Consider the following 27,589-nt stretch of genomic DNA (forward strand, 5'->3'; position numbering starts at 1 on the left):
CAGTATTAGGGGAGGACATATGCAATAATGCGCAAACACATATGTTGCAATCTAGTCTAACAAATTACAGTCTCTTCTGAACAAACCCGCAATTCATCAAAAAGAAGATCTCCTGAATTTGCTGTTTAAAGTGAGATCTCAAAGAATCAAGTCACCTACACACACGCACACGCACACACACACACACACACACACACACACACACACACACACACACATATATATATATATATATATATAGCGCTTTATACAATTCAGATTGTCAAAGCAGCTTTACATTGTAAAACATGAAAATAATGTTTCAATAATGCAAACAAGTGACTAAATGGGAGGTTTTGGGGAGCATTCTGTGAACAAGAATCCTCATATACTATTACCATATACTACTAAAATGTATTGTTATATTTATACTTTTGCCCTTGAAAATTATTCTATTCAACTATTCTGGAAATAAAGATTAAAAGATTTGTCATAAGCTTAGTGTTTGGTTATGTTCAAGTTGTGCAACCATGGTGTAGTTCATTTATAGCTTAACTTCAGCTTCTTTAACTTTAATTTACTTCTTCTGATTGTATTTAGGCTTCAATCAATACAAAAATCAATACATTTTCATTGCTTTGTGAAAAATATTCTGACGAACAAAATATGTAACAATCCCAAAACTTTTCTTGGTAACACAGCATTTTTCTGCAAAAATCCACAAGCCAATGGAAAAATCCTATTGGCTTTTCGTCATGGAAACCAGGGAAATGTTAACTTCAGGGTTGGCTTACAAAATCCCTGAAGACTATTTATTTTGATTTAATTAATACAGAGTTCTGGCATGAAACTCTGATGCAGTCCGATAGGTTTAACTCAATATGACGTAATGACATCATCACATGGCACAGCTGACTGGTTCTCTCCTGTATTATTAGCCAATAAGCTTGCTGCTAAAAATTTTAATATATGACTAGAGCTTGCCGCAAGAAAGCACAGCTTACTTCAGAACCCTCCACCTTTCACAGCTCCACCTGTATAGATCTGCTTATTTATATATCTATATAATTTATTTTGTTGTAATGTTCAGTGTTTACTGTCAGTTATGTTATAATCAGTGTTCAAAATTATCTTAATTTAGGTCGATTCACTACGGTTAGTTTGTAATGTTATCTAATTTGAGTGATTCATTCATCTTTGCAACATTATGTCACGTCTGTATACATAAAAAGGTGTCCTGGCTAGTAGGCTATATATGTCATGGAGACACCATCCACAGCCACAGATCCATTTACTCAGCCATGCCCCAATCACCAGAGTACTGAGCACCTGCACCTCATTATCAGATCATTGTAATAACACACTCACCACTCTGGCTCATCAGCTGGTCTCAAGGTTATGCCTACTGTTACTTACCTGTGCTCTGCCTACTTTCAAGATCTTTATGTGCTCATTACCCTGTGGACTGGAAACCGGGTGCTTCAGATAAGACTGTTCCCATACAGTGTAACATTCATCTCAGTTGATTTCACGGAGATACTTCCATTGTGATGAGTTTGTGTTTACTTAACAAAAGTGAAGTTTACATTAGATGCATCTCTCCTAATCCTTGTCTTTGGCACACTGAGACAATATCACGTGTATGAATGCTGCACGTGATAAATTATTTTTAGCCTCTTCTTTCAGCAGCTGGAATAATTTAAATGGTGCATGATGGTAATGAAACCCCTGTGTTGAAGTGACTGAAATTATAGTCTAGTTTTAAATATGGTATTACACTACAGGTGCTGGTCATCATCAAAAAGTATATTTATTTCACTAAATCCATTAAAAAAGTTAAAATTATATAAAGAATATTATATTCATTCATTACACACAGACTGATATATTTCAAATTTGTATTTATTTTGATGATTATAACTGACAACTGAGGAAAATCCCAGTAATTGAGTATCTCAGAAAATTTGAATATTGTGAAAAGGTTCAATGTTGATGACACCTGGTGCCACACTCTAATCAGCTAATTATCTCAAAACACCTGCAAAGGTTTTAAAATGATCTCTCAGTCTAGTTCTGTGGGCTACATAATCATGGGGAAGACTGCTGATTTCACAGTTGTCCAAAAGAAGACCATTGAGACCTTGCACAAGGAGGGCAAGACACAAAGGGCCCTATTTTAACAATCTGAAACGCAAGTGTCAAAGCGCGAAGCGCAAGTAACTTTGTGGGCGGGTCTCGGCGCTGTTGCTATTTTCCCGGCAGGAAAAATGGCTCTTGCACCCGGCGCAAATCTAAAATGATTTGGTCTGAAGTAGCTTCATTATTCATAGGTGTGGTTTGGGCGTAACGTGAAATAAACCAGTCAGAACTTCATTCAACATTCCCTTTAAAAGCAGGTGCGCAAGTTCCATTATGGATTGCTATTATTATGGCGTATTTACCAGGCGCACGCCAGGAACGGTTCACAGCCGAGGAGACTGATGTTCTTGTAAGAGCAGTGAAAGACAGAGAAGTTGTGTTGTATGGGGATCGGAGAAACCCACCCAAAATAGCGTCGGTTAAACTGGCGTGGGAGGAAATAGCCACAATTTGTCAGATGTCCTTATATACACATATGTCTTGCCACTATTTGGCCAACAGGTCTGATCCTTAATTACTACAATTAGCCTGAATAATTTGTAAGCTAGATTTATGCCTATTTTTTCACATCTTCGTGGCACACCACAATGATTTCCGTCATCTCACGTGTTAATATTTTTTAGTGTAACAATTTATGATTTGCAAAAATAACTGTTGCATCTGTGTAGATTACATGAGCAAAGTGTATGCGCGTTGTGCACGCTATACATTATGGTCAAGCATGCGCCCTTAAAATAGCATAATGAACAACACGCAACGCGCCACTGACTTTAGACTTTAGTTTTTTCTGGTCAGTGGCGCAATTGTTTAATGGAACAGCAAAATAGCACCAGGGATTGTTTGCGCCGGAACACGCCTCCTTTTTTGCGCTGAACCGCCCAGGGAGCGCAAGTTCATTCACTAGTTTAGCGACGTGCTTCTGTGGAGGGAAAAGCGCGCTTTGCGCGGGTGCAAAATAGTAATGACACATGCGTCAGTGTACATAGTCAATTGCGCTGGGTGCAAGATAGGGCCCAAAAGGTCATTGAAAAAAGAGGCTGGCTGTTCACAGAGCTCTGTGTCCAAGCACATTAATAGAGAGGCGAAGGTAAGGAAAAGATGTGGTAGAAAAAAAGTGTAATAGCAATAAACATAACCGCACCCCGGGGAGGATTATGAAACAAAACCCATTCAAAAATGTGAGGGAGATTCACAAAGAGTGGACTGCAACTGGAGTCAGTGCTTCAAGAACCACTACACAGAGACGTATGCAAGACAAGCCACTTTGAACAACAGACAGCGTCAGAAGCATCTCGCTTCAAAAAGGACTGGACTGCTGCTGAGTGGTCCAAAGTAATGTTCTCTGATGAAAGTAAATTTTGCATTTCCTTTGGAAATCAGGGTCCCAGAGTCTGGAGGAAGAGATGAGATGCACACAATCCATGTTGCTTGAGGTCCAGTGTAAAGTTTCCACAGTCTGGTTTGGGGTGCCATGTCATCTGCTGGTGTTGGTCCACTGTGTTTTCTGAGGTCCAAGGTCACCTGCACACAGTGCCAAAGCTACCAGTACCTGGTTTAAGGACCAGGGTATCCCTGCCAGCAAACTCACCTGACCTTAACCCCATAGAAAATCTAGGAAGGTGCGATATGCCAGACCCAAGAATGCAGAAGAGCTGAAGGCCACTATCAGAGCAACCTGGGATCTCGTAACACCTGAGCAGTGCCACAGACTGATCGACTCCATGCCACGCCACATTGCTGCAGTAATTCAGGCAAAAGGAGCCCCAACTACTGTAAGTATTGAGTGCTGTACATGCTCATAATTTTCTTGTTCATACTTTCCAGTTGCCAAGATTTCAAAAAATCCTTTCTTTGTATTGGTCTTAAGTAATATTCTAATTTTCTTAGATACTGAATTTGGGATTTTCCTTAGTTTTTAGTTATAATCATCAAAATTAAAAGAAATAAACATTTGAAATATATCAGTATGTGATTAATGAATGAATATAATGTACAAGTTTCACTTTTTGAATCGAATTAGTTAAATAAATCAACTTTTTGATGATATTCTAATTATATGACCAGCACCTGTTTATTTACAAAAGATTATTATTTTAAAGAGAATGAGCTCTAAAGAACACTAAATTGCTTTTCGAGATTAAAAGACAAAAAATTCTATAACATTTAAAAATATGACAATTAGAGATCATGCTGTATGAAAATATAATCTACAATTAATGCTAATAAACACAAAATATATGTAAATACGTAATATTGATGTTTTTAACATTAACTATTAAGTATAACAATAATAACTTGCGCGGTTTGATGCAGTCTGAGCTAATTTCGCGATCATTAGATTGAATCACCATTGGTAGCATGATTTATTGTAAAACATTTTTTTTTCTCAGTTGGTCAGAACAAAACTATCAGACATGTTACTTGCTTGTTCAGATTACATTTTTGGCAAAACTTCTTATTTTGGACATACTTACAAGATGTAGTATCTGCAATTCCGAAGTACAGTGAATATCTACACTGGTATTTTGACTGACATCCCTCACAAACACCTTGAAACATTAGATTCATCTGCATGCCATGCCGATGCACAACACACGTAAAGAAGATAATTCTTCAAATAAATGCAACTGCAGGTTTCAAACAGAGATGGCAAAAAAGAGGCAAAAATTATGGACTGCAGCTTTAAATTGATCAAAATAACGAAGTCGATTGATACAGAAATCCATCAAATCCTGACCACCATCATTCATTGCTGATTTAAAAAATTACTGGTCATAGCTATTAACACCCACACAACTGTACAACCATTTTAAATTACTTGTAAATATATGCAGCTGTATTCTACCAGCTGCCATTATTCACCACCCAGTTATTTATGATCTAGCACATTATTGTGAGGCGCTTTTACTTATTTCCTATGCAAAGATGATAGCTAGTGTAATCATGACAGCTGGCATCACACTTAAGACTTAAATGAGATGACCAAAGGTTTCAATCAAAGAATAAGAATAAGAAGAAATAAGAAATATATATTATTGCTAGGAAATTCTAGATAGCACTTTTATTAAAGCATAAAATAAAATAAATCACTTATATAAAGCACTTTCATCCTACCTGAAAATAGACTATAATTAAAATGTTGAAAGCTATTAAAAATGTTGAAAGCTATTGCAAATTCTTTGTCATGTTGGTTTTTCTATTTTGCAAGCTGATTGATTATTACAGCCAAACTGATATCCCTATAAAAAAGACAAAGGTACAAAATATGATAAATTATTGTAGATATTTAGACCAAATCTTTGTCATTATTTTATATTTGTTATTAAATTGAATGAACAAATACAAAAATAAAGCCCTATATACCGGGTACATTGATTCCTATTAAAGCAACTGTGTTCAAATATTTCAGTCGAGAGTATTGAGTGATTTTTCTCTTTGTGTTAGGTGTTTTATTAACATTAAAGTTCAGCAATCAGGCACAGTTTTCATGCGTGCACTTTGAGTGTGCTCAGAAAAACTGCATGTCAAAACAGCACACAAATGAAACATTTAAATAACCAATAAGGCTTTAAAGCAGATGCGAATTTTTTTTTCTTTTGTGAATAAGTGCAGTGACCCTTGAGAGTAACTCTACTGCTGAGTTAACACTGATGTTAAAGAGTAAGTTCATCCAAAAATGAAAATTATTTAATTAAAGACTCACCCTCATGTTGTTCCAAACCTGTAAGACCTCTGTTCATATTCGGAAAACTCAGTTTAAGATTTTAGATTTAGTCCGAGAGCTTTCTGTCCCTCCATTGAAAATGTATGTATGGTAAACTGTCCTTGTCCAGAAACGTAATAAAAACATAATCAAAGTAGTCCATGTGACATCAGAGGGTCAAAAATACATTTTGGTCCAAAAATAACAAAAAGTACTACTTTATTCAGAATTGTATTCTCTTCCAGGTCTGTTGTGAGAGAGTTCACAACACTGCAGTGACGCTGGCGAAGTATGACGCTGCTGACATGTTATCTTTGTTATTGGGTGCACCAGAAAACACGTCAGCAGTGTCATACGTCAACAGCGTCGTGAACGCACTCACAACAAGCCCAGAAGAGAAGACAATGCTGAATAAAGTCATACATTTTTTTTTTTGGACCAAAATGTATTTTCGATGCTTCAACAAATTCTAACTGACCCTCTGATGTCACATGGACTACTTTGATTATGTTTTTCTTACCTTTCTGGACATGGACAGTATACCGTACATACATTTTCAGTGGAGGGACAGAAAGCTCTTGGACTAAATCTAAAATATCTTAAACTGTGTTCCGAAGATGAATGGAGGTCTTATGGGTTTGGAACAACATGAGGGTGAGTCTTTAATGACATAATTTTCATTTTTGGATGAACTAACACTTTAATGTATGTTGCAGTATATTGATTCGACAGCACCAGAACTGCAGAACTGCAGACAGCAAGGGCAATTCAGCGTCTGACCTCAAAGGGGCAGAGGCTCAAGCCACCCCCCGTGCACGCCACTGCCACTGCCACTAGGGTCAACAGAGTTGTTGTCCAATGGTTATTTATTTTTTGGGTTCACACCACTCTCATACTGCCATATAGGAAGTTTTCTATCATGAACTGTATGTTTTAGGTGCAACATTTCAATGGGTATGAAATCTAGACTTTGTCTATACCATTCCAAAACTTTAAATGTATGGATTTTGATCTATTTTGCAGTACCCCTGCTTTTATGTTTTGCATCAAAACATGACCCAACTGTGCTTTCAGTAATTGGCAAATTATCCAGTTCCTAATGTAGCAAGACATCAACAAATTATGCACTACCATTCTTGACTGTTGTGTCAGGTTCCTCTCTATCAATACAGTGTTTGCTTTTCATCAGACATAACCAGGCCAATGTCAAACAAATAATTTTGCAATTTTCATTAATTTGTTCACATTGTTCCAGAAATCTTGAGGAACATTCAGTTGCTTATTAGCAAACATGAGACAAGCTTTCGTGTTTTTTTTGTGAACAATGGTTTCCACCATGAATACCATTTTAGCTCAGTGTATGCTCAGTGTATTTCTGATGATAGGGTCATGTATACTGACCTTTACCAAGGCAAAAAAAGTCCTCATCTTTGAATGTTGCTCTAGGGTTCTAGAGAGTTCTGGATAATTCTGCACCAAATGATTGTGTCAGTTTAACCATCAAAGCTACACTACCACACACAAATAAATATGTGTACAAAATGAGGGACAAAGAAGTTTTCACAGCACTGCAGGCACAAGAAAAAAAAAACAGCTCCCATGCAGGCATGGCTTTCAGGCTGTCTGACCCTGTATGAATAACAGATTGTATAGAAGCCATACAAAAGGGGGTAGGGGAACGTGTAGGAGGAAGAAAAGAAAGATGGAAAGAAACTCACAAATATTATTTTCCAAAGTTTAAATATGTCAGCATCATTGATGTAAACAAACACTACAGTAAAAAAACAACAACTAAAAAACAAAACAACACTTCAGTGTTCACAATCATCCAAAAAACCTTGTTGTAAAATTCATATATATATATATATGTACTGATGATGTTAGTAACTGTAGTATGCTGTTATCATTAAGGCTTTCATTCACTAAAATCCAAATTTTAATTCTCATAAAACAAATAATAATCATACATTCATATATATGAATTAAAGATATCAAAATTTGGACTTGCAATATGTCTGTTAAAGACCTGCTGACCTGTGACTCCAAAGATTACAAATGAATCTGTCAAAGTAAATATCTTAAAATCAGAAACACAGGAAATCACTTAAATAATTTGTTATTTAATCCTTGAAAAGTATTGGACACTATGTAATTAAATTATTTATATTTATAGACATATTTATGAATGTGCCTTCCAAAAGGATGGGCTCGCCCAGCTTATTTGCTTCTATTCAAGATCTTCTATACCTTCAACTCAACTTCAACTTCAGCTTCGCTTTATTTTCATTCTTCCACAGTATACAGAAGAACGAAATGTTGTTTCTGAGGGACCAAGGTGCAAAGACACTGACAAAACAAATATACACACGTGTTCATGACAACATGGATCAGACATAAGAGCAGATTAAATATAACTGGCAATAAACATGACGAGCACAATAAATATAGCAAAGTAGAAGTATTAAATCAGGTAGAAATGTGAAATTTTAGGAATGTAAGAAATGTTAGAGTGTTTGTGCACAATTGAGTTGGCTCAGAGCAGATAGGTTAGAATATGTGCAGTTTGCATTTTGTTAAGTGTGGATGTATCTTAACTGATATATATCTGATTTTTCTTTCTTTTTCTTTCTTTTAATTTGTTTTCCTTTTGTTGTTGTTGTTGTGGTTTTCTTTACTTTTTAAAATAACATATAACACCACATAACAATATCTGAAAACCACAGAAATGTAAATTACCCCAGGGAAAACAGTAAGATTAGCCTACTTGTTTTCTGTAGGAAAACAGATCACTGTCATATGGAAATGTATATATATATATATTATATATATATATATATATATATATATATATATATATATAATTTTTTTAAATGTTTTTGTTTTTGTTTATGTGAGCTAACAAGGAAATGAAGACATGATCACTGACCCCCCTAAAATCACACGCACACACGATTAGCTCCATTCAAATAAACAAGCATCAGGCATCAGTTCTTAAACCAACGTGTATTTTGTTGGAAAGAGAGATAAATCTATTCTAGACTTAAGGTAAATGTAAAATTATGCCGTATTCTTGATGTATCTATTTCCCACAAAACACTAAAACAAATACTCACCGCAAAGCAGCTGCATCCAAGCGCAGGTTTTGTAGACGGTGGCTGTGTTGCAGAAGAAGAAGAGCGCCATACAGGCGATGCAGCTCAAAATGAGCACCATGGACAGCAGCACGAAGAAAGAGGCCGCCTTAAACGCGCCGGACGGGATGGAACTGAAGTCGGAAAATGTTCCCTGGCAAATCAGCTCCCGGTTCGAGTTTCCGTCGCCCACGCAGTAATGGAACAACCCGAAGTAACCGGCATGTGGTGTACTCACGCTGTCCCCGATCCAGTAAGGCTGGATGAAAACTACCACGTTGATGGTGGCGAAGCAGATGGTGAAGATGGCCCACAGAACGCCGATGGTTCGAGAGTTACGCATATAGTTATCATGGTAAATCTTTGAGGCTTCTTGCGAAGGAAGCATTTTTCTCGCTGCTCCCAACCGTCTACTCTCCTGTGTCTTGTTTCAGCTATTTCCGGCGTCTCTATCTCCCCCTATCTCCCCCACCAGTACCCTCAGAAATGCGCTTCTGCCGCGAGTCCACTGACTGGAGATAAATGAAGATTTGATCAAATTTTAAGTAGTTAGGATTTGTCCGTCCTTGATTTGATTGGCCAGATAGAATAAGTATTTTTGTCACACCAGAATTGTTCATGAATGAATTAAATAAATAATGTTTGGTAGTATAATGCATTCGGTGAATAAAAAATCCCGTTCTGTTCCTTCCACCTCTGTTCTAGAAAACAAGTGAGACTACTGAGATTACATTGCAAAACAAATGGCAATGGCAAAATCGACAATAAGCATTATTGCTGCTCTTTGTGTATGGGTATAAATAGTATATCCGGTGCACCTCTCATCGGCTGTAATGCTGTCAAGATCTCAGTGATGGATCTTCCTCAAAGAAACGAGAGCAGATTTAACGAAATCTGGAACATCAGAGACAGGCATCGCACATTGTCGTAATAACCTGTATGCGTCCGTCGACAAAAACATCTGAATCTCATTAAAAATAGCACTCCGTTTCGCAGTTTAGGTTTTTTTCTTTCTTTTTCCTAGCTACCGCGTCAACGTTGTCCGGGCTTTTTCTTCTTTGCGCGCACACGCTTATGGTGATGTTCAGAGCTGCCGGTGAATGCGCGCACACGATTTGGGATATTGCAGAAATGTCTATAAGTTCACGCCCCTTTAACATGCGTCAGTAGTAACTGTAATTGTTCAGTTGTAATTTTTCATGCCCGTTATATGTTTACAATTGTATAGCTCTTTTTATTTTAATTTAACCTACACTAGGAGACAGGAACTGATGCTATCAATGATAAGTATCGAAAACCAAAAATATGAAATAGAATAAATGAAACCAAAATGGCTGTAGATTGTAACACTAAAGTAATATGTCACATTAAATAACTATTTTCATGTCACAAATTCATTTATTGAAAAAAAAAGTTTCTCCTATTGTCATTTGGCATTTAGACCAATTTGTAAATGTGTCTGTTTTAAAGTTACAGTACTGCTTGATTGCAAATCAGATCGCAAACTGATTCTTTCTACCACAAAGAAATGAGAGGGCCCTAGGTCTCTTATATGTAGACCTCAGGATTTTTCTCTTATTGTCTGCTGACACAATTGGTGTGCAAATCAAATAATTTTTTTTAACCAACACACCAAAGAAAATGATCAAGTCAATGGACTAATATTCTAATCAAGCTTTTTCAGATAATATATATATATATATATATATATATATATATATATATTTTTTTTTTTTTTTTCAAACATCAGTTTGTCAGGACAGCATGAGGAGAGCCAATTTTAACAGGGGTGGCCAAATGAGGCCACAGTACATTTTGGGGTGGCACATAAAAAGGGTTTGCAATATAGACAAAAAGTTATATCTCTGTGAGTTCTAGGATTTTATCGATAACGATAATTAGACTATTTTGCTGAGTGCTATTTTGCTGATATCTTATGTTTAATTGTGCTGACACCTGATATTTTAAATTTTATTTTTACCTTTACACCATTGTTTCTAAAAGTGTGCCCATCTTTTAGGTCAAATACTTGCATTTGGGCTTCTACCAAGCAAATGCAATCATTATAAACAAAATTGATCTTTGCAATGCAGATAAAATAGAAGCTGCATCTGAAGTGCCATTTAGATGTTTTTACACACTGTTGAATGCAGCTCTGTGGAACATGGAATACTTTAGCCTACAGTTACAAATGAATAAATAATGTTTTTATATTTTAAAGATAAAACATTGAAAACTGATGTTTGAAATTATTAATTAATGAAAAGGTTCCATAAAATGTGAAATTAAAACCGCCAATAGGTGGCAGCGAGTCACTGTTAATAAGTGAGTCATTGCGATTGAACCGAATCATTTAAATGGTTGATTCATTCAGGAACGAAGCACTTTAATGTTGCTCAGAGACTCAAAACTGTGGCTGCAGCAGGTGCTGCATTTTTTTTCACTTCTTAAACTATTGTGAATTTACATTCTGCATTTAAATTAATAGTACCCACTGCAAATCATCCTAGGGGTGGCCACCCTTGGGGGCGTCCCTGATAGGAACAGGATTGTCAATCTGTCTTTCTCAAAACAGCTGCTGCCTGATGATCCTGTAGGGGGATCTCAGAAATGGGAACAAATACAATCAAAAAGTAGCCTATATTTACAAAAAAAAATCTAATCAATAAAAATGGTGTAAGAAATGTTTTTAAAATTTGGGCTGTCAAAGTTAAGCATGTGATTAAGTCAAATCCTTAAAGGGTTAGTTCAACCAAAAATGAAAATTAGGCTACGTTCACACTGCAGGGCTTAAAGCTCAATTACGATTTTTTTGCAAGGCCGTTCACATTTCCAATTAAATGCGACCTTTTGTGATCTCCTGTGTGAACATGAAATGACCCAGAAGTGACCTGCATGCGCAGAAGAGTACTCAATGGTGAACGACGTCACTCGTTGTTTGCGGAAGTAGCTAACGTTAAACATGGATGTTTGTATTTGGCTCGGAGGCTTTTTATTTTTCGCTGGCATTGGAGCCAGGATCGTCTGTAACCACGCTCGGCCATTTCTCTGGAAATGTTTTCTTAAACTGAATTTTGTGTGTGGTTAATCAAATTAAACATTTTAATCTATTGACAGTAATTTTATGTAGAATACAACAAAAAAGAAACTGAATTTTTAAGGCATTTAGCAAATGCCTTTTTCTAGAGCTATAAGTGTAACAATATAAACTATTTTGCTAGATTTGTTTTTACAAACAATCATTTGAAGAAGTGAAGAGAAAATGAACATTGTCATTACAGTAGCCTAAGATAAATAGTATAGGAGAAAACCAAGTGCTTTACCGTCCTTAATTTAACATATTCTCCTTCATGCACACTACAATCCTTTCAAAACAGATGCAGTGCAGTTATCACAACAAATTTCTCAAAAAACACAGTCTTCACTGTATGAATTATAATTTTGTTTCATTTGCAATTCTCATTAAAGCTAAAAAGTTATTCCAGTATTCAGTCAACAGCAGTGAGTAATTTTCTCTTTACTGACAATTAAAACATTTCTGTCAGTTTAAATGGATTAAAGTTTACCCGAAAAAAAAAAAAAAAATCTTATAATTTACGCATTACCCTCTTGTTGTTCCAAAGCCATAAAAACTTTGTTCATCTTCGAAACACAATTAAAATTCTGCCCATCTGATGTCATGAGCGACAATATGGGTCTGCCAGGGGATCACTAACGAGATGCCCTTAAACCTGCTTTACCATCTGCTGGAGATCAGCTTCCTGGGAAAGGGGTAAGCTGTTCGGCAACATCAAAACCCAGTGATTTCTTTGGGTTGGCAAAACAACAACAACTACAACAACAAAAAACTACATCTAAAATCTACTTAAAAACTACAACTTGCAAATAACCCAAATAATAATCTGGATGAGTCAACATTAGTTGTCGAAAGTCAGGGCCAGTCAGTGGATTTTGATAGAATTTACAGATTTTCAGAAAATTGCGTAATGTAAATGGGGCACAAACACACACACACACACACACACACACACACACACACACACACACACACACACACATATATATATTTATATATATATATATATATATATATATATATATATATATATATATATATATTATATATATATATATATATATATATATATATATATATTTTTTTTTTTTTTTTTTTTTTGCTTCAGACTATGATTCCATCCATACATTTAATATTTTGAAACACTTATTGTTTTTAATATATATATGATGAACAGTTTTGCTGTGAGTTTAGTGTAGGATGCCTAGTGCCAAGAGTCATGTAGTGTATTACAGCCTTAGGGTATACACATTTACTGGTGTTTCACTGGTGTACTGTACAAAATCGATTCAATGTTATCGCACCTAAATAAATATACAGTAGTTTACACCAGTTCTTTCCCATTTAAGTTTCTTTAAGTCACTTTCCCCGAAACTACCTAATGCTCAAATGTGTGGTCAAAAAGGGGTTGTTAACAAGTGACTTTCAGCCAAATTATAAGCTTGAAGTCTCTCATGAAAACATCTGACATAATCCAACATAGACATTGGGCTTGGATTTACAGAGAGTAGATGTTTCTGCAGCAGTTTAAGAGGAGCTTTCACAGAATCCAGTTCTGCTGGACTAAACCCTACTGACTCCTGTTTTGTTTCTCTGATGGCAAACATCAATAAGGGTAATCCTTTTCAAGACTTTCAACAATATACATGCAAAATCAATTTAAGAATCTGGTGAAAGAGTTCCACAGCACCTTGACTCTCTGGGTAATATGCGCTAGACAGCACATGACTCTAACTCTATTAATACCTGCCCAAACAACTCTGAAGTAAAGTTAGTCCCTTGGTCAGTCTGGATGACTTTTGGGTACCCGAAGGTAGAAAGAAACTTGATAATTTACTTAATTTATAGAGCGCAAAGGGATAGTCTCAGGAAAGGTTCTCCCATTGCTGGTACTGAACTTAAAGGGGCTGGGAGCACTTTCTGGTTGGGCTTACCGGACAATTGACATGTGTGACATGCTTTACAGAATCAGGAAACACTTAATTCCATGTACTTAGTGATATGGTTATAAGTTTTTGTAATCCCTAAGTGACCTGCAAGAACATGCTCATGTGATAGCTTTAGAACTTGCAAGCAGTAAGCAGAGGGTAACACTATTTGATAGCTAGCAAGAGCATCATCAGCTAAACTGGGGTTTCATTTCCGCATCAAAACTTCATGGTCCCAATAATATACTGCACCCCAGCTGGCGGCTTAATATCCACATTAGCAGCTTCAATGCAATGCTTAAGGGTTGTGTCTGACTGTTGCATAGCAACAAGTTGCTCCTTTTCAGTCTTCAGATCATTATTTTGTGCAAACTTCATACAGCCAAAATTGTAAATTCTACTTCTTGTTACAAGTATTCAATTCAATTCAATTCAAGTTTATTTGTATAGCGCTTTTTACAAAACAAATCGTTACAAAGCAACTTTACAGAAAATTATGTTTCTACAATATTTAGTAGTAGCTAGTAGTTTGTGCACATTTGACAGGATTTTAGAAAAAAAAAAATAATAATAATAATACAAGACGTAGTCAGCTAGACGATGAACTATCAATATTATTAATTAAGTTATTATATGATGCAGTCACACATGTAGCAATATTCGTTAGTTCTGTTTGTTGATTCAGGGTTAGCATCATCTGGGGTCCTCTGAGGGTCAGCATCATCTCTTCTCAGGTGTTCTGGATCCAGACTGGAGCTTGTGTAAATCCTAGTTAGCGAAACATAGAAACAAAATAGAGACATCATTAGCAAAGCTGCTGATCCAACAAAGTAAAATTAGTTTAACCCAAGCTAATGAATAAAAATGCACCTTTGATCAGATGCAACTACACTCACAATTTAAAAGATACATTATTCGAATGCTTGGCGAAAGAGATGCATTTTTAATCTAGATTTAAACAGAGAGAGTGTGTCTGAACCCCGAACATTATCAGGAAGGCTATTCCAGAGTTTGGGAGCCAAATGTGGGAAAGCTCTACCTCCTTTAGTGGACTTTGCTATCCTAAGAACTACCAAAAGTCCAGCGTTTTGTGACCTTAGGGTGCGTGATGGGTTGTAGCGTGGTAGAAGGCTAGTTAGGTATGCAGGAGCTAAACCATTTAGGGCCTTATAGGTAAGTAATGATAATTTGTAACTGAAACGGAACTTAATAGGTAGCCAGTGCAGAGACTGTAAAATAATATGATCATATTTTCTTGACCTCGTAAGGACTCTAGCTGCTGCATTTTGGACTACCTGTAGCTTGTTTATTGACGAAGCAGGACAACCACCTAGAAGTGCATTACAATAGTCCAGTCTAGAGGTCATGAATGCATGAACTAGCTTTTCTGCATCAGAAACAGATAACATATTTCGTAGCTTGCCAATGTTTCTAAGATGGAAGAATGCAGTTTTTGTAACATTGGAAATATGATTTTCAAAAGACAAATTGCTGTCTAATATAACACCCAGATTTCTGACTGTAGAGGAAGTAACAGTACATCCATCTAGTTGCAGATTGTAATCTACAAGATTCTGTGTAGTGTTTTTTGGTCCAATAATTAATATCTCTGTCTTATCCGAATTTAATTGGAGAAAATTATTTGTCATCCAATCTTTTACATTTTTAACACACTCTGTTAGCTTAGATAATTGGGAAGTTTCATCTGGTCTTGTTGAGATATATAGCTGAGTATCATCAGCATAACAGTGGAAGCTAATTCCGTATTTTCTAATAATATTAGGGGCAACATGTATATTGAAAATACAAGGGGACCTAGGACGGATCCTTGTGGCACTCCATATTTTACTGATGATAAATGAGATGACTCCCCATTTAAGTAAACATAATGGTAGCGATCGGACAGGTAGGATCTAAACCATCTTAGAGCCTGCCCTTGAATACCTGTATAGTTTTGTAATCGATCTATGAGTATGTCATGATCTATGGTGTCGAACGCAGTACTAAGATCAAGTAAGACTAGAAATGAGATGCAGCCTTGATCTGACGCAACAAGCAGGTCATTTGTCATTTTAACAAGTGCAGTTTCTGTGCTATGGTGGGGCCTAAAACCAGACTGAAATTCTTCATACAGATCATTTTTATGCAGGAAGGTGCTCAATTGAGCAGACACAACTTTTTCTAAAATTTTAGACATAAATGGAAGATTTGAAATAGGCCTATAATTTGTCAGTACACTAGGATCTAGTTTTGGTTTCTTAATAAGAGGCTTGATAACCGCCAGCTTGAATGGTTTTGGGACGTGACCTAAAGATAACGGCGAGTTAATGATATTGAGAAGCGGTTCTTAGGCTACAGGTAACAACTCTTTCAGTAATTTAGTGGGTACAGGATCTAATAAACATGTTGTTGGTTTAGATACAGTGATAAGTTTATTTAGCTCTTCCTGTCCTATATTTGTAAAGCACTGCAGTTTATCTTTGGGTGCGATGGATAAAACTGAAGTGTTAGACGCTGTAGAATCTACATTCGCTATTGTATTTCTAATGTTATCTATTTTATGAGTGAAAAAATTCATAAAGTCATTACTATTTAACGTTGGTGGAATATTTGAATCAGGTGGGGTCTGGTAATTTGTTAACTTAGCCACTGTGCTAAATAAAAACCTTGGATTGTTTTGGTTATTTTCAATGAGTTTGTCTATATGCTCTGCCCTAGCAGTTTTTAGAGCCTGTCTATAGCTGGACATACTGTTTTTCCATGCAATTCTAAAAACTTCTAAGTTAGTTTTTCTTCATTTGCGTTCAAGACTACGAGTTACTTTCTTGAGAGAGTGGGTATTACTGTTATACCATGGTACAGTACGTTTTTCTCTAACCTTTTTCAATTTGATCGGGGCAACAGCTTCTAATGTATTAGAGAAAATAGTGCCCATGTTGTCAGTAATTTCGTCTAATTCATGTGCATTTTTGGGTACAAATAGCAGTTGAGATAGATCAGGCAGGTTATTTGCAAATCTTTCTTTGGTGGCTGGAACAATAGTTCTGCCCAGATGGTATCGCTGAGACATATAGTTAATATCAGTTATACGCAGCATGCACGATACAAGGAAATGGTCTGTAATATCATCACTTTGAGGTACAATATCTATAGCAGTAAGATCGATTCCATATGATATAATTAAATCTACTGTATGATTAAAACGATGAGTGGGCCCAGTGACATTTTGCTTGACTCCAAAAGAGTTTATTAGGTCAGTAAACGCAAGTACTAATGTATCATTTGCATTATCAACGTGAATATTAAAATCCCCCATGATTAGCACCTTATCAACTGTAACTAGAAAGTCTGAGAGGAAATCTGCAAATTCTTTTAGGAATTCTGTATACGGCCCTGGAAGTATGGAAGAACCATCACTTCTAGCACAAAAGACTGCTTTTTAAGTTATCTTCTTGATGTATCTGAATTCCTTAGCATATCCAAAACATCAGAACAACTTGATGATGTAACGGAACTATGGAGTTTCTCTTTTCTAGCATTTTAAATACAGTTGGTCCTTTACGCTTAAGGAAGGTTAAGGAAACCAGTATGACACCATGGTATAATGAGCATACTCGCACCCAGGGCCGTTTGAAGGAATTTGGGGGCCCCAAGCAAAATGGACATAGAGGCCCCCCAACCCCCGCGCGCACGCAAAGCCTACAGGAACCACAGCATAGCCATACAGTTTAAGTTCACCCACACTTTATATAAATAAAAAAGGTTTACAGTGCAAATACTGCTTGAAAAAATAGTTTGGTGGGAATTCAGTAGTGATTTGCACTGTTTTTTTTTCTAATAATATGACAGCACACACTTATCAGTTTAAACTCTGGGCTGTGCAGGATATCAGCTATAATTATAGAGCTTGTGGTACCTTGGCTATATAGAGGAAACATCAGCACTGAGAAGTGATTCATCTGTTGATGTTGAGGATGAAGTTGATGGTGTAGCTGGGAAAATAATTGGAAAAAAAATCAGAAATTACCTGTGAAGTACGTTTTACCATTTCACTGTTAGCATATTGAAAGAGGTCACTATTAACAGCTCATGGGTGCGTTTCCCAAAAGCATAGTTGCTAACTAAGTTAGATGGTAGACACTTTGTAATAACAATCATTAAAAGATGATAAATTGATAGTTAATTAATCTTGAGTTAATTGTCATTTAACTGTTAGCAAACAGTATTTTTACTTATTATAAAGTTTACCGAAAAATTTAAGATATGTTAGCATTTCCATATTTTGATATTAGAAGCGAAGGGATGCAGGCAGCTGCTTTCACTACCTATGCTTAAAAACATCCCAAGGTAATGTTTGATGCACGGAATTTATTGTTTGGTTTTCCTAACCCCCATTTGGTAAATAGATTATCACGGTGGAATAGTTTAGCATGCTATTTGCTATGCCACTTTCATCTAGGCCTGTAGCTATCAAATATTTTAGTAATCGAGTATTCTACCAAAAATTCCATCGAATAATCAAGTAATCGGATAAAATGTGTTTTTGCTTATTAATATTAATTATGCAAGAGAAAATAAGACTCCTGGGTCTCTTAAAATGAACAACTAAGTTTCCTTTTTTAGAAATTTTTTATTTTTTTTATTTTTAAATGCATAGAATGCAATGCATACATCAAAAATAAACATTTAATTATTATCCATTGTTTCTTTGTCTGTACTTGTACTGTGAACAATGACAATAAAGTTTGACAGATGAATTAAGTGCATTTAAGTGCCATTCAGTTGGGGGTTTAAATAAAGCAATTTCTGACATGCACATTAAACATTAAACACAAAACATTAATTTAATTTATTATTTAAATTATTGAAAATTAAGCAAACTTAACTTTTTTGTAAACAATGGGGATTTACTATTAAAAATAAAACATGGAAGAAATTTTGTGTGATTAAACCTTAAAAAATAAAGTTTGATTTTTTTTAGTAGTAAGCTATGTACATTCTGCTGAACAATAGAAATACATCTCTGGCAAATACTTGTCTAAAAGAGGACTTTTATTTTGACGGGTTGACGTACCTTTACAGTTCTGTGTATTTGATGTGACACTAGTCTTACTCAAACGGTCATGACGTGACTCTCAGAGCAGTTCTGGAGATGTTGTTCATGTGTTCTCGTCTTATTTAGTGAGACAGCAGACGCTGAAATTACCGAGAGCATCACGCGCACTTCACTGTGTGTTAATAAAGGAACTTGCGCTTCTGCTCCATTCATTAACAGAGACACGCAGAACATGCAGGATTCATATTTAAATAGACTGTTCCGGCTTAATATTTACAGATATTAGTCCATCACGTGAGATCACGAGGTTGGCTGGCTGCTATCAGCGACAACTGAGAGGGGCCCCCTTGAGGGGGATCCCGATAACAGTGTCATTACACGTTACTGCATTGACGATCAAAGGGGCACTCACACAGTGTCGTTGCATTTTATTCTTAACCAGTCGTTGTCTTGGGGCCCCAGGCCAGCTCGTCTTGTCCCGACGGGCCTGCTCACACCCTAAAGAGGAGCAGCCAGAAAAAAGGAGAGCAGCTGGAGGAAAACAAAACTAGAGGTATTTTGTATTGCTTGGCGGCAAAGTAACCTATCCTACAGAAAAGCATTAAAAACAGCTAGATCCGAGTACTTTTCTTCTCTTTTAGAAGAAAACAAACATAACCCCAGGTATTTATTCAATACAGTGGCTAAATTAACGAAAAATAAAGCCTCAACAAGTGTTGACATTTCCCAACATCACAGCATTAATGACTTTATGAACTACTTTACTTCTAAAATCGATACTATTAGAGATAAAATTGTAACCATTCAGCCTTCAGCTACAGTATTGCATCAGACAGTGCACTCTAGATCACCTGAGGATCAGATCCACTCATTCTCTATCGTAGGAGAGGAAGAATTGTATAAACTTGTTAAATCATCTAAACCAACAACATGTATGTTAGACCCTATACCATCTAAGCTCCTAAAAGAGGTGGTTCCAGAAGTCATAGATCCTCTTCTGACTATTATTAATTCCTTATTGTCATTAGCATATGTCCCCAAAACCTTCAAACTGGCTGTTATTAAGCCTCTCATCACAAAAACACAACTTGACCCAAAAGAACTAGTTAATTGTAGACGAACCTCGAATCTCCCTTTTCTGTCAAAGATACTAGAAAAGGTGGTATCCTCACAATTATATTCCTTCTTAGAGAAAAAAGGTATATGTGAGGTTTTCCAGTCAGGATTTAGACCATATCATAGTACTGAGACTGCTCTCCTTAGAGTTACAAATGACATGCTCTTATCATCTGATTGTGGTTGCATCTCTCTATTAGTTCTATTGGATCTTAGTGCGTTTGACACAATTGACCACAACATTCTTTTGCATAGACTTGAACACTTTGTTGACATTAATGGAAGTGCATTAGCATGGTTTAAATTGTACTTATATGATCGCCATCAGTTCGTAGCAGTGAATGAAGAGGTATCATATCGATCACAAGTGCAGTACGGAGTACCTCAAGGCTCAGTACTAGGGCCGCTACTCTTCACGCTATATATGTTACCCTTGGTAGATATCATCAGGAAACATGGTGTTAGCTTTCACTGTTATGCTGATGATATGATGACAAGTAACTTCTTATTGTTAAATTCTGAAAAAACAGGGGTGTTAATTATAGGACCAAAAACTCTGCATGTAATAACTTAGAGCACTGTCTAAGACTTGATGGCTGCTCTGTCAATTCTTCGTCATCAGTTAGGAACCTAGGTGTGCTTTTTTATAGTAATCTTTCCTTATAAAGTCACGTTTCTAGCATTTGTAAAACTGCATTTTTCCATCTCAAAAATATATCTAAATTACGGCCTGTGATCTCAATGTCAAATGCAGAAATGTTAATACATGCATTTGTGACCTCAAGATTAGATTATTGTAATGGGTAACACTTTAGAATAAGGTTCCATTAGTTAATGTTAGTTAATGTATTATGTATTAATGTATTAACATGAACACAACTTTTGATTTAAATAATGCATTAGTAAATGTTGAAATTACCATGAACTAAGACTTATAAATGCTGTAGAAGGATTGTTCTTGCTTAGTTCATGTTAACGAAAGTAGTTAACTAACATTAACTAATGGAACCTTATTCTAAAGTGTTACCAGAGTTCTTACTAGAACCAGGAAGTATGACCATATTAGCCCAGTCCTGTCAACACTGCACTGGCTCCCTATCAAACATTGTATAGATTTTAAAATAATGCTTATTGCTTATAAAGCCCTGAATGGTTTAGCACCTCAGTATTTGAATGAGCTCCTTTTACATTATAATCCTCTACGTCCACTAAATTCTCAAAACTCAGGCAATTGTATAATACCTAGAATATCAAAATCAACTGCGGGCGACAGATCCTTTTCCTATTTGGCTCCTAAACTCTAAAAAAGGAATAACCTACCTAACATTGTTTGGGAGGCAGAAACACTCTTGCAGTTTAAATCAATATTAAAGAGCCATCTCTTTAACCTGGCTCACACATAACATACTAATAAATATCCAAATCTGTTAAAGGATTTTTAGGCTGTATTAATTAGAACCGGGAACACTTCCCATAACACCCGATGTACTTACTACATCATTAGAAGAATGGCATCTACGCTAATATTAGTCTGTTTCTCTCTTATTCCGAGGTCACCGTAGCCACCAGATCCAGTCTGTATCCAGATCAGAAGGTCACTGCAGTCACCCGGATCCAGTACGTATCCAGACCAGATGGTGGATCAGCATCTAGAAAGGACCTCTATCCTGAAAGACAGCAGAGACCAGGATAACTAGAGCCCCAGATACAGATCCCCTGTAAAGACCTTGTCTCAGACAACCACTAGGACAAGACCACAAGAAACAGATGATTCTTCTACACAATCTGACTGAAGCCTGAAATCGAACTGCTGGTTTCGTCTGGTCAGAGGAGAGCTGGCCCCCCAACTGAGCTTGGTTTCTCCCAAGGTTTTTTTCTCCATTCTGTCACTGATGGAGTTTTGGTTTCTTGCCGCCGTCGCCTCTGGCTTGCTTAGTTGGGGTCACTTCATCTACACCGATATCATTGACTTGATTGCAAATAAATGCTCAAGCATCGTTCATCATCGTATTCTTGTGCATGACAGTGGACAGAACAATCAGGAAATGCAGTGGAAAAACAGGTATGATCAATTTGTCTGACCACAAAATTCAGTTTTATCTACTTGATAAACCTGATAAACACCTTGATAAACACTTTGCTACCTGCCAGATCATTCCTTGAAATTAGGCTTATACCCCATTAACATACTGTGATGTCATGCAACACTGTATTTATCCTATTGTAAGGGTAGGTTTAGGTTTGGGGTAGGTGGACATGTAAAACCATGTCTGCATTTGTGATCGGAGAAATGACAAACAACAAGCACCAATCTCTACACTGCTCAAAACTTGAGTTGAATGATCAGTGGCAAATCCTTTAAATTTGAAAACGTACTTACAGTCTGTCAGTCAGAACAGCCGGCATTGTACTGTACTCCCACAGGATCAGGAAAAAGTCCTCTGTAAAATTTGCTGCACAGATCTGAATATATTGGGTTAAACTGTTATGGAACAGTGTTGTAAATCGACACCTCGAACTAAAGCAGTTTTTCCACTATCGGGCCGAAGGTTTCTCTTTCCTTAACCGTTCCATTTTGTGATGGTGATCCATTCTTGCCTCATTAGTTCTAGGAGTTGATTTGTGGACTGCTGCTTGTCCCCTCACCTTTTGAGGAATGACCACAGGTTCTCTATGGGATTGAGATCCAGGGAGTTGTGTGACCATGGATCCAAAATTTAAATGTAATAATCTTCAAGCCACTTCTTTATCACTCTTGTCTTGTGACATAGTGCTACATTATTACAGTCTTCAGCTGTCTAATCCTTGAACTTCCTGAAGAATTTCATTCTCTTCATGACGTTTTTCTTGGAAAGAAGTTGCTTCTTTGCTACCTTTCTTGACACCAGGCCATTGTCCAAAAGTCTTGGTCTAACTGCGCATACAGATGCTCTCACATAAACCTGATGCCATTCCTGAGCAAGCTCTGTACTGGTGGTGACACGATTCCATAGCTGACTCCTTCCGGGCACTTGCTAGACCCTCTGGGACATCCTGCAGACTTCTTTACGGCAGTCAAACTGCTCTTGTTGAAGTTCATGATGATCCAGTAAAAAGTTCTTTCATGTGCAATATTCTTTGTAGCAATTTCCTTGCATGTGAGGCAATTTTGATTCAAATCGATGATGGCTGCATGTGTTTCTTTGGAGGTAACCATTGTTTACAAGAACACAATGACTGGAAGCACTTCTTCCCTCCTTTTATTGTAATCAGTGTGCTCTTAGACCAAGAGCATGAGCTTTGTATGATTGTGATTTAAACTGACTAGTACTCATTCACACTCTCACATGTGCTGCTGATTTGATTAGTCAATTAATGTTGTGCAAAACAAAAAAATTATGTCACTGCCAAAACTGTATCAGACATTTTTTATATTTTATATTGCACATAGCATAGCTGTTTACTTGGCTGTTTGATTAAATGGAACACTTCTGTTTAGCCAGCTATGGAGAAACTGGTAGCCAGCCAACAGATTGGCGATGTCACACATGTGCACTCTAACAGCACAGTTGTCTAACCATGCTGAGAATTCTGGGTTTGTAATTGTGCCGTGCGTGCCGTTCCAGGCTCAAGTGGAAATACCACTGGAACCATAGCCGACAGTTCTTAGAACCATTCAGCCCAATAGTGGAAAAGCGTCTTAAGAGGCTTGTGCCTGTGTAAGACTAAGGTGAAAAAGGCAGAACACTATCCAGAATCAGGGACTGACAAGCTCCAGTGTCACGTAGAATCGAGACAAGGTAAGCGTGGGAATCAGGGGAGAATGAAACGGTTCCACTTAACCAAAGGTTCATAACCAGAGACTTTTGATATCATAGAATTCTCAACACCAGCAGCGGATTGAACAAATGCAACTCTTTTAGCCTTGATGCTAATTTTCTGCTTCCACACCCTACACCCTGGCTCACTGGAAAAACGTTTTTGTTGGTGAGCACAAATTTGTTTCACACAGTTCACTAAACCACTTTTCAAAGAGATTTTTCTTTTCTCGAGCAAATTCAGTACAAGTTTGATTGACTGTTTTTGTTAATTGTTAAACACTGTCATATAAGCTTCGGGCACTAGCTCATAAGTCAAGTCAAGTCAAGACACCTTTGTTTATATAGCGCTTTAAACAAAACAGGTAGTGTCAAAGCAGCTTAACAACATTAATTAGGAAAACAGTGTCAATAATGCAAAATGACAGTTAAAGGCAGTTCATCATTGAATTCAGTGATGTCATCATCAAGCTCAGTTCAGTTTAAATAGTATCTTTGCCATCATTTGCAATTAAGTCAATGATATCACTGTAAATGAAGTGTCCCCATCTATGCAAGCCAGAGGTGACAGCGATAAGGAACCAAAACTCCTTCGGTGACAAAATGGAGAATGGAGTATCTGGGACTCATCTAGTTGTCCTGGTCTCCGCTGTCTTTCAGGGCTGTAGAGGTCCTTTCTAGGTGCTGATCCACCATCTGGTCTGGATAAGTACTGGATTCGGGTGACCGCAGTGACCATCTGATCTGGATACAGACTGGAACTGGTGGCCACGGTGACCTCGGAATAAGAGAGAAACAGAGTAATATTAGTGTAGATGCCTTTCTTCTAACGATGTCGCAAGTACATCGGTTGTTATGGGAAGTGTTCCCAGTTCCAGTTTACCTAATAAATTCAGCATAAAAATCCTTTAGCAGATTTGGATATTAGAAGCATATTAGTGTGTTATGTGTTAAATACCCAAAGAGATGGGTATTTAATCTAGATTTGAACTGCAAGATTGTGCCTGCCTCCCGAACAATGTTATGTAGGTTATTCCAGAGTTTAGGCATTAAATAGGAAAAGGATCTACCGCCCAAAGTTGATTTTGATATTCTAGGTATAATAAAATTGCCAGCGTTTTGAGAATGCAGCAGACGTGGAGGAGTATAATGTAACAAGAGCGGGTTGAAATACTGAGGTGCTAAACCATTCAGGGCTTTTTAAGTAATAAGCAAGATTTTAAAATCTATACGATGTTTAATAGGTAGCCAGTGCAGTGTTCACAGAAACAGGCTAATATGGTCGTACTTACTGGTTCTAGTAAGAACTCTAACTGCTGCATTTTGAACCAGCTGGAGTTTGTTTATTAGGCGTGCAAAACAACCACCCAATAAAGCATTACAATAATCTAACTTTGAGGTCATAAACGCATGGATTAACATTTCTGCATTTGACACTGAGAGCATAAGTCGTAATTTAGATATATTTTTGAGATGGAAAAATGCAGCTTTACAAATGCTAGAAACATGGCTTTCTAAGGAAAGATTGCTATCACATAGCACACCTAGGTTCCTAACAGGTGACTTGAGGTACTCCATACTGCATTTGTGATCAATATGATACCTCTTCATTCATTTACATTTACATGTATTCATATAGCAGATGCTTTTATCCAAAGTGACTTACAAATGAGGACAGTGGAAGCAATCAAAAACAACAAAAAGAGCAATGATAAAAAAGTGCTATAACAAGTCTCAATTGCCTTAACACAGTACACGTAGCAAGGGCTTTTAAATAATATAATAAATAAAAACAAAACAGATAGAATAGAAAAAGAATAGAGCAAGCTAGTGTTAGAGGTCACATAAGTCTGAAGTAATAAATTTAGGTAAATCGGTGCAGAGCCAGTGGTAGTTTTGTAGGCAAACATCAATGCCTTGAATTTTATGCGAGCAGCTATTGGTAGCCAGTGCAAATTGATAAATAGAGGTGTGACGTGTATTCTTTTTAGCTCATTAAAAATGTATCTTGCTGTCGCGTTCTGGATTAATTGTAAAGGTTAAGACCTGCCAAGAGAGCACTGCAATAGTCCAGCCTGGACAGAACAAGAACTTGAACATGCCAAAACGTAGATATTTTAGGCAATATAGAAATCCTGGCCAGGACGTGTCCTGGGAAAATGGCACATTTGGTCACCCTAATATTTCTGGGTTTCTCAGCAGCAGTAGTTAAACTTTGACTTTTTTTTTTTTACTTTTTTTTTTTTGAGTAAACTTTTACTGTATAGCAATAAATTGGAGACTACCACCAAAAAAAAAAAAAATTTTTTGCAGCCCCATTTGCTCAAATAGCAAAAGAAAAACTCTATGATTGTGTTTACATGACTTGAAAAGCAGATATTCTCCAAAATTGTGCTACAGTGATGTGGAGAGATACAGAGCAGACGAATTGTTGAATAAAGTTGTTATTTTTTGTTTTCTTCATGTACAAAAATGATTCTTGTCACTTCATAACATTACAGTTGAATCACTGATGGCAGACGGACTATTCTGATGATGTCTTTCATGCTTTTCTGGACCTTGACAGTGTAATTTACTTGGCAGTTAATGGGACAGACACAACCCTTCTTATTTTCATCTAAATTATCTTAAATTGTGTTCCGAAGATGAACAAACCTTTACGGGTGTGGAACAACATGGGGGTAAGTGATTAATGACAAAATTTTCATTTTGTGGTGGAGTATGCCTTTAATTATTTTAATCTTTAAATATTAATCTGTGGGCAGTGTGACATTATTTTAGGCACGGATCTGAATCTCATGCTTGACCCAGTGCTTGACTGGATCAGTTTAATGAAGAGTAAAATATCCAAACCTTATACGAAATTAAAAAATATATGTGTAAATCTTTTGGGTAAGTAGATATCTGGAGGATTCTGAATCCAGATGGGAGAGAGTATACATTCTATTCTGATCCACATAAACTATATTTTAGAAGCGATTACTTTTTGGTATCAAAGTCTCTCTTTGTCTCTCTTTGTATGGAAATTATCCCACGTCAGATTAGTCAACATTGTTACAGATTGATATTTCCTATAATCCTTCACTTTCACAAATAACAGAGTTTAAGGAGGCATTAAAATCTAAAATCAAAATTTACGAAGAGACAAATTTGGCAACAGTGCCCTCTGCAGAAATTGCTTGGGAAACTTTGAAGGCAGTGTTAAGAGGTTATATCATTCAGTATGCTAATAGAGACCTGGGGTGCGTTTCCCAAAACCATAGTTGATAAACTGTTAGGAACCTAGTTGGTTGGCAATGGGAAATTGCATTGCAACCAACAAAGTTGCTAACTTATTTAGCAACTATGGTTTTGGGAAACACACCCTTGGCGAATTTAGAAAGGAAAAATAAAGAGAGTGAATTGGATGAAAAACACCACACATGAAGGCCTGAGATATTTAACTCCGTTAAAATATAAGTACACTGAACAAAATTATATTGTTTTTGCCCCCATTTTTCATTAGCTGAACATTAGCTCAAAGACTTCTTCTATGTATTTTTTCTATTTCTCTCAAATATTGTTCACAAATACAATAAAAAATATGAAATCGTTTTTATTGGACACCGAGCAGACTTTTTAGTCTTGGTCTAAAGCACTCTGCTGTAGGCTGGAGATGTGAGAG

General features: G+C 36.7%; 1 protein-coding gene across 3 annotated transcripts in view; it reads right to left on the minus strand.

Moving 5' to 3' along the window:
* The window catches only part of LOC113049901 (LHFPL tetraspan subfamily member 4 protein-like), a 41,183-nt gene extending 31,122 nt beyond the window's left edge, over nt 1–10,061 (minus strand). For all 3 annotated transcript variants that reach the window (XM_026212633.1, XM_026212632.1, XM_026212631.1), the window contains exon 1: nt 8,935–10,061. In XM_026212633.1, the coding sequence (XP_026068418.1) occupies nt 8,935–9,340 (406 nt within the window). In that variant the 5' untranslated portion in view covers nt 9,341–10,061. The remainder of the gene's footprint in view (nt 1–8,934) is intronic.
* Nucleotides 10,062–27,589: the final 17,528 nt, after the last annotated feature.

Source organism: Carassius auratus, chromosome 30, assembly GCF_003368295.1.
Source record: "Carassius auratus strain Wakin chromosome 30, ASM336829v1, whole genome shotgun sequence".
Lineage (NCBI taxonomy): Eukaryota > Metazoa > Chordata > Actinopteri > Cypriniformes > Cyprinidae > Carassius > Carassius auratus.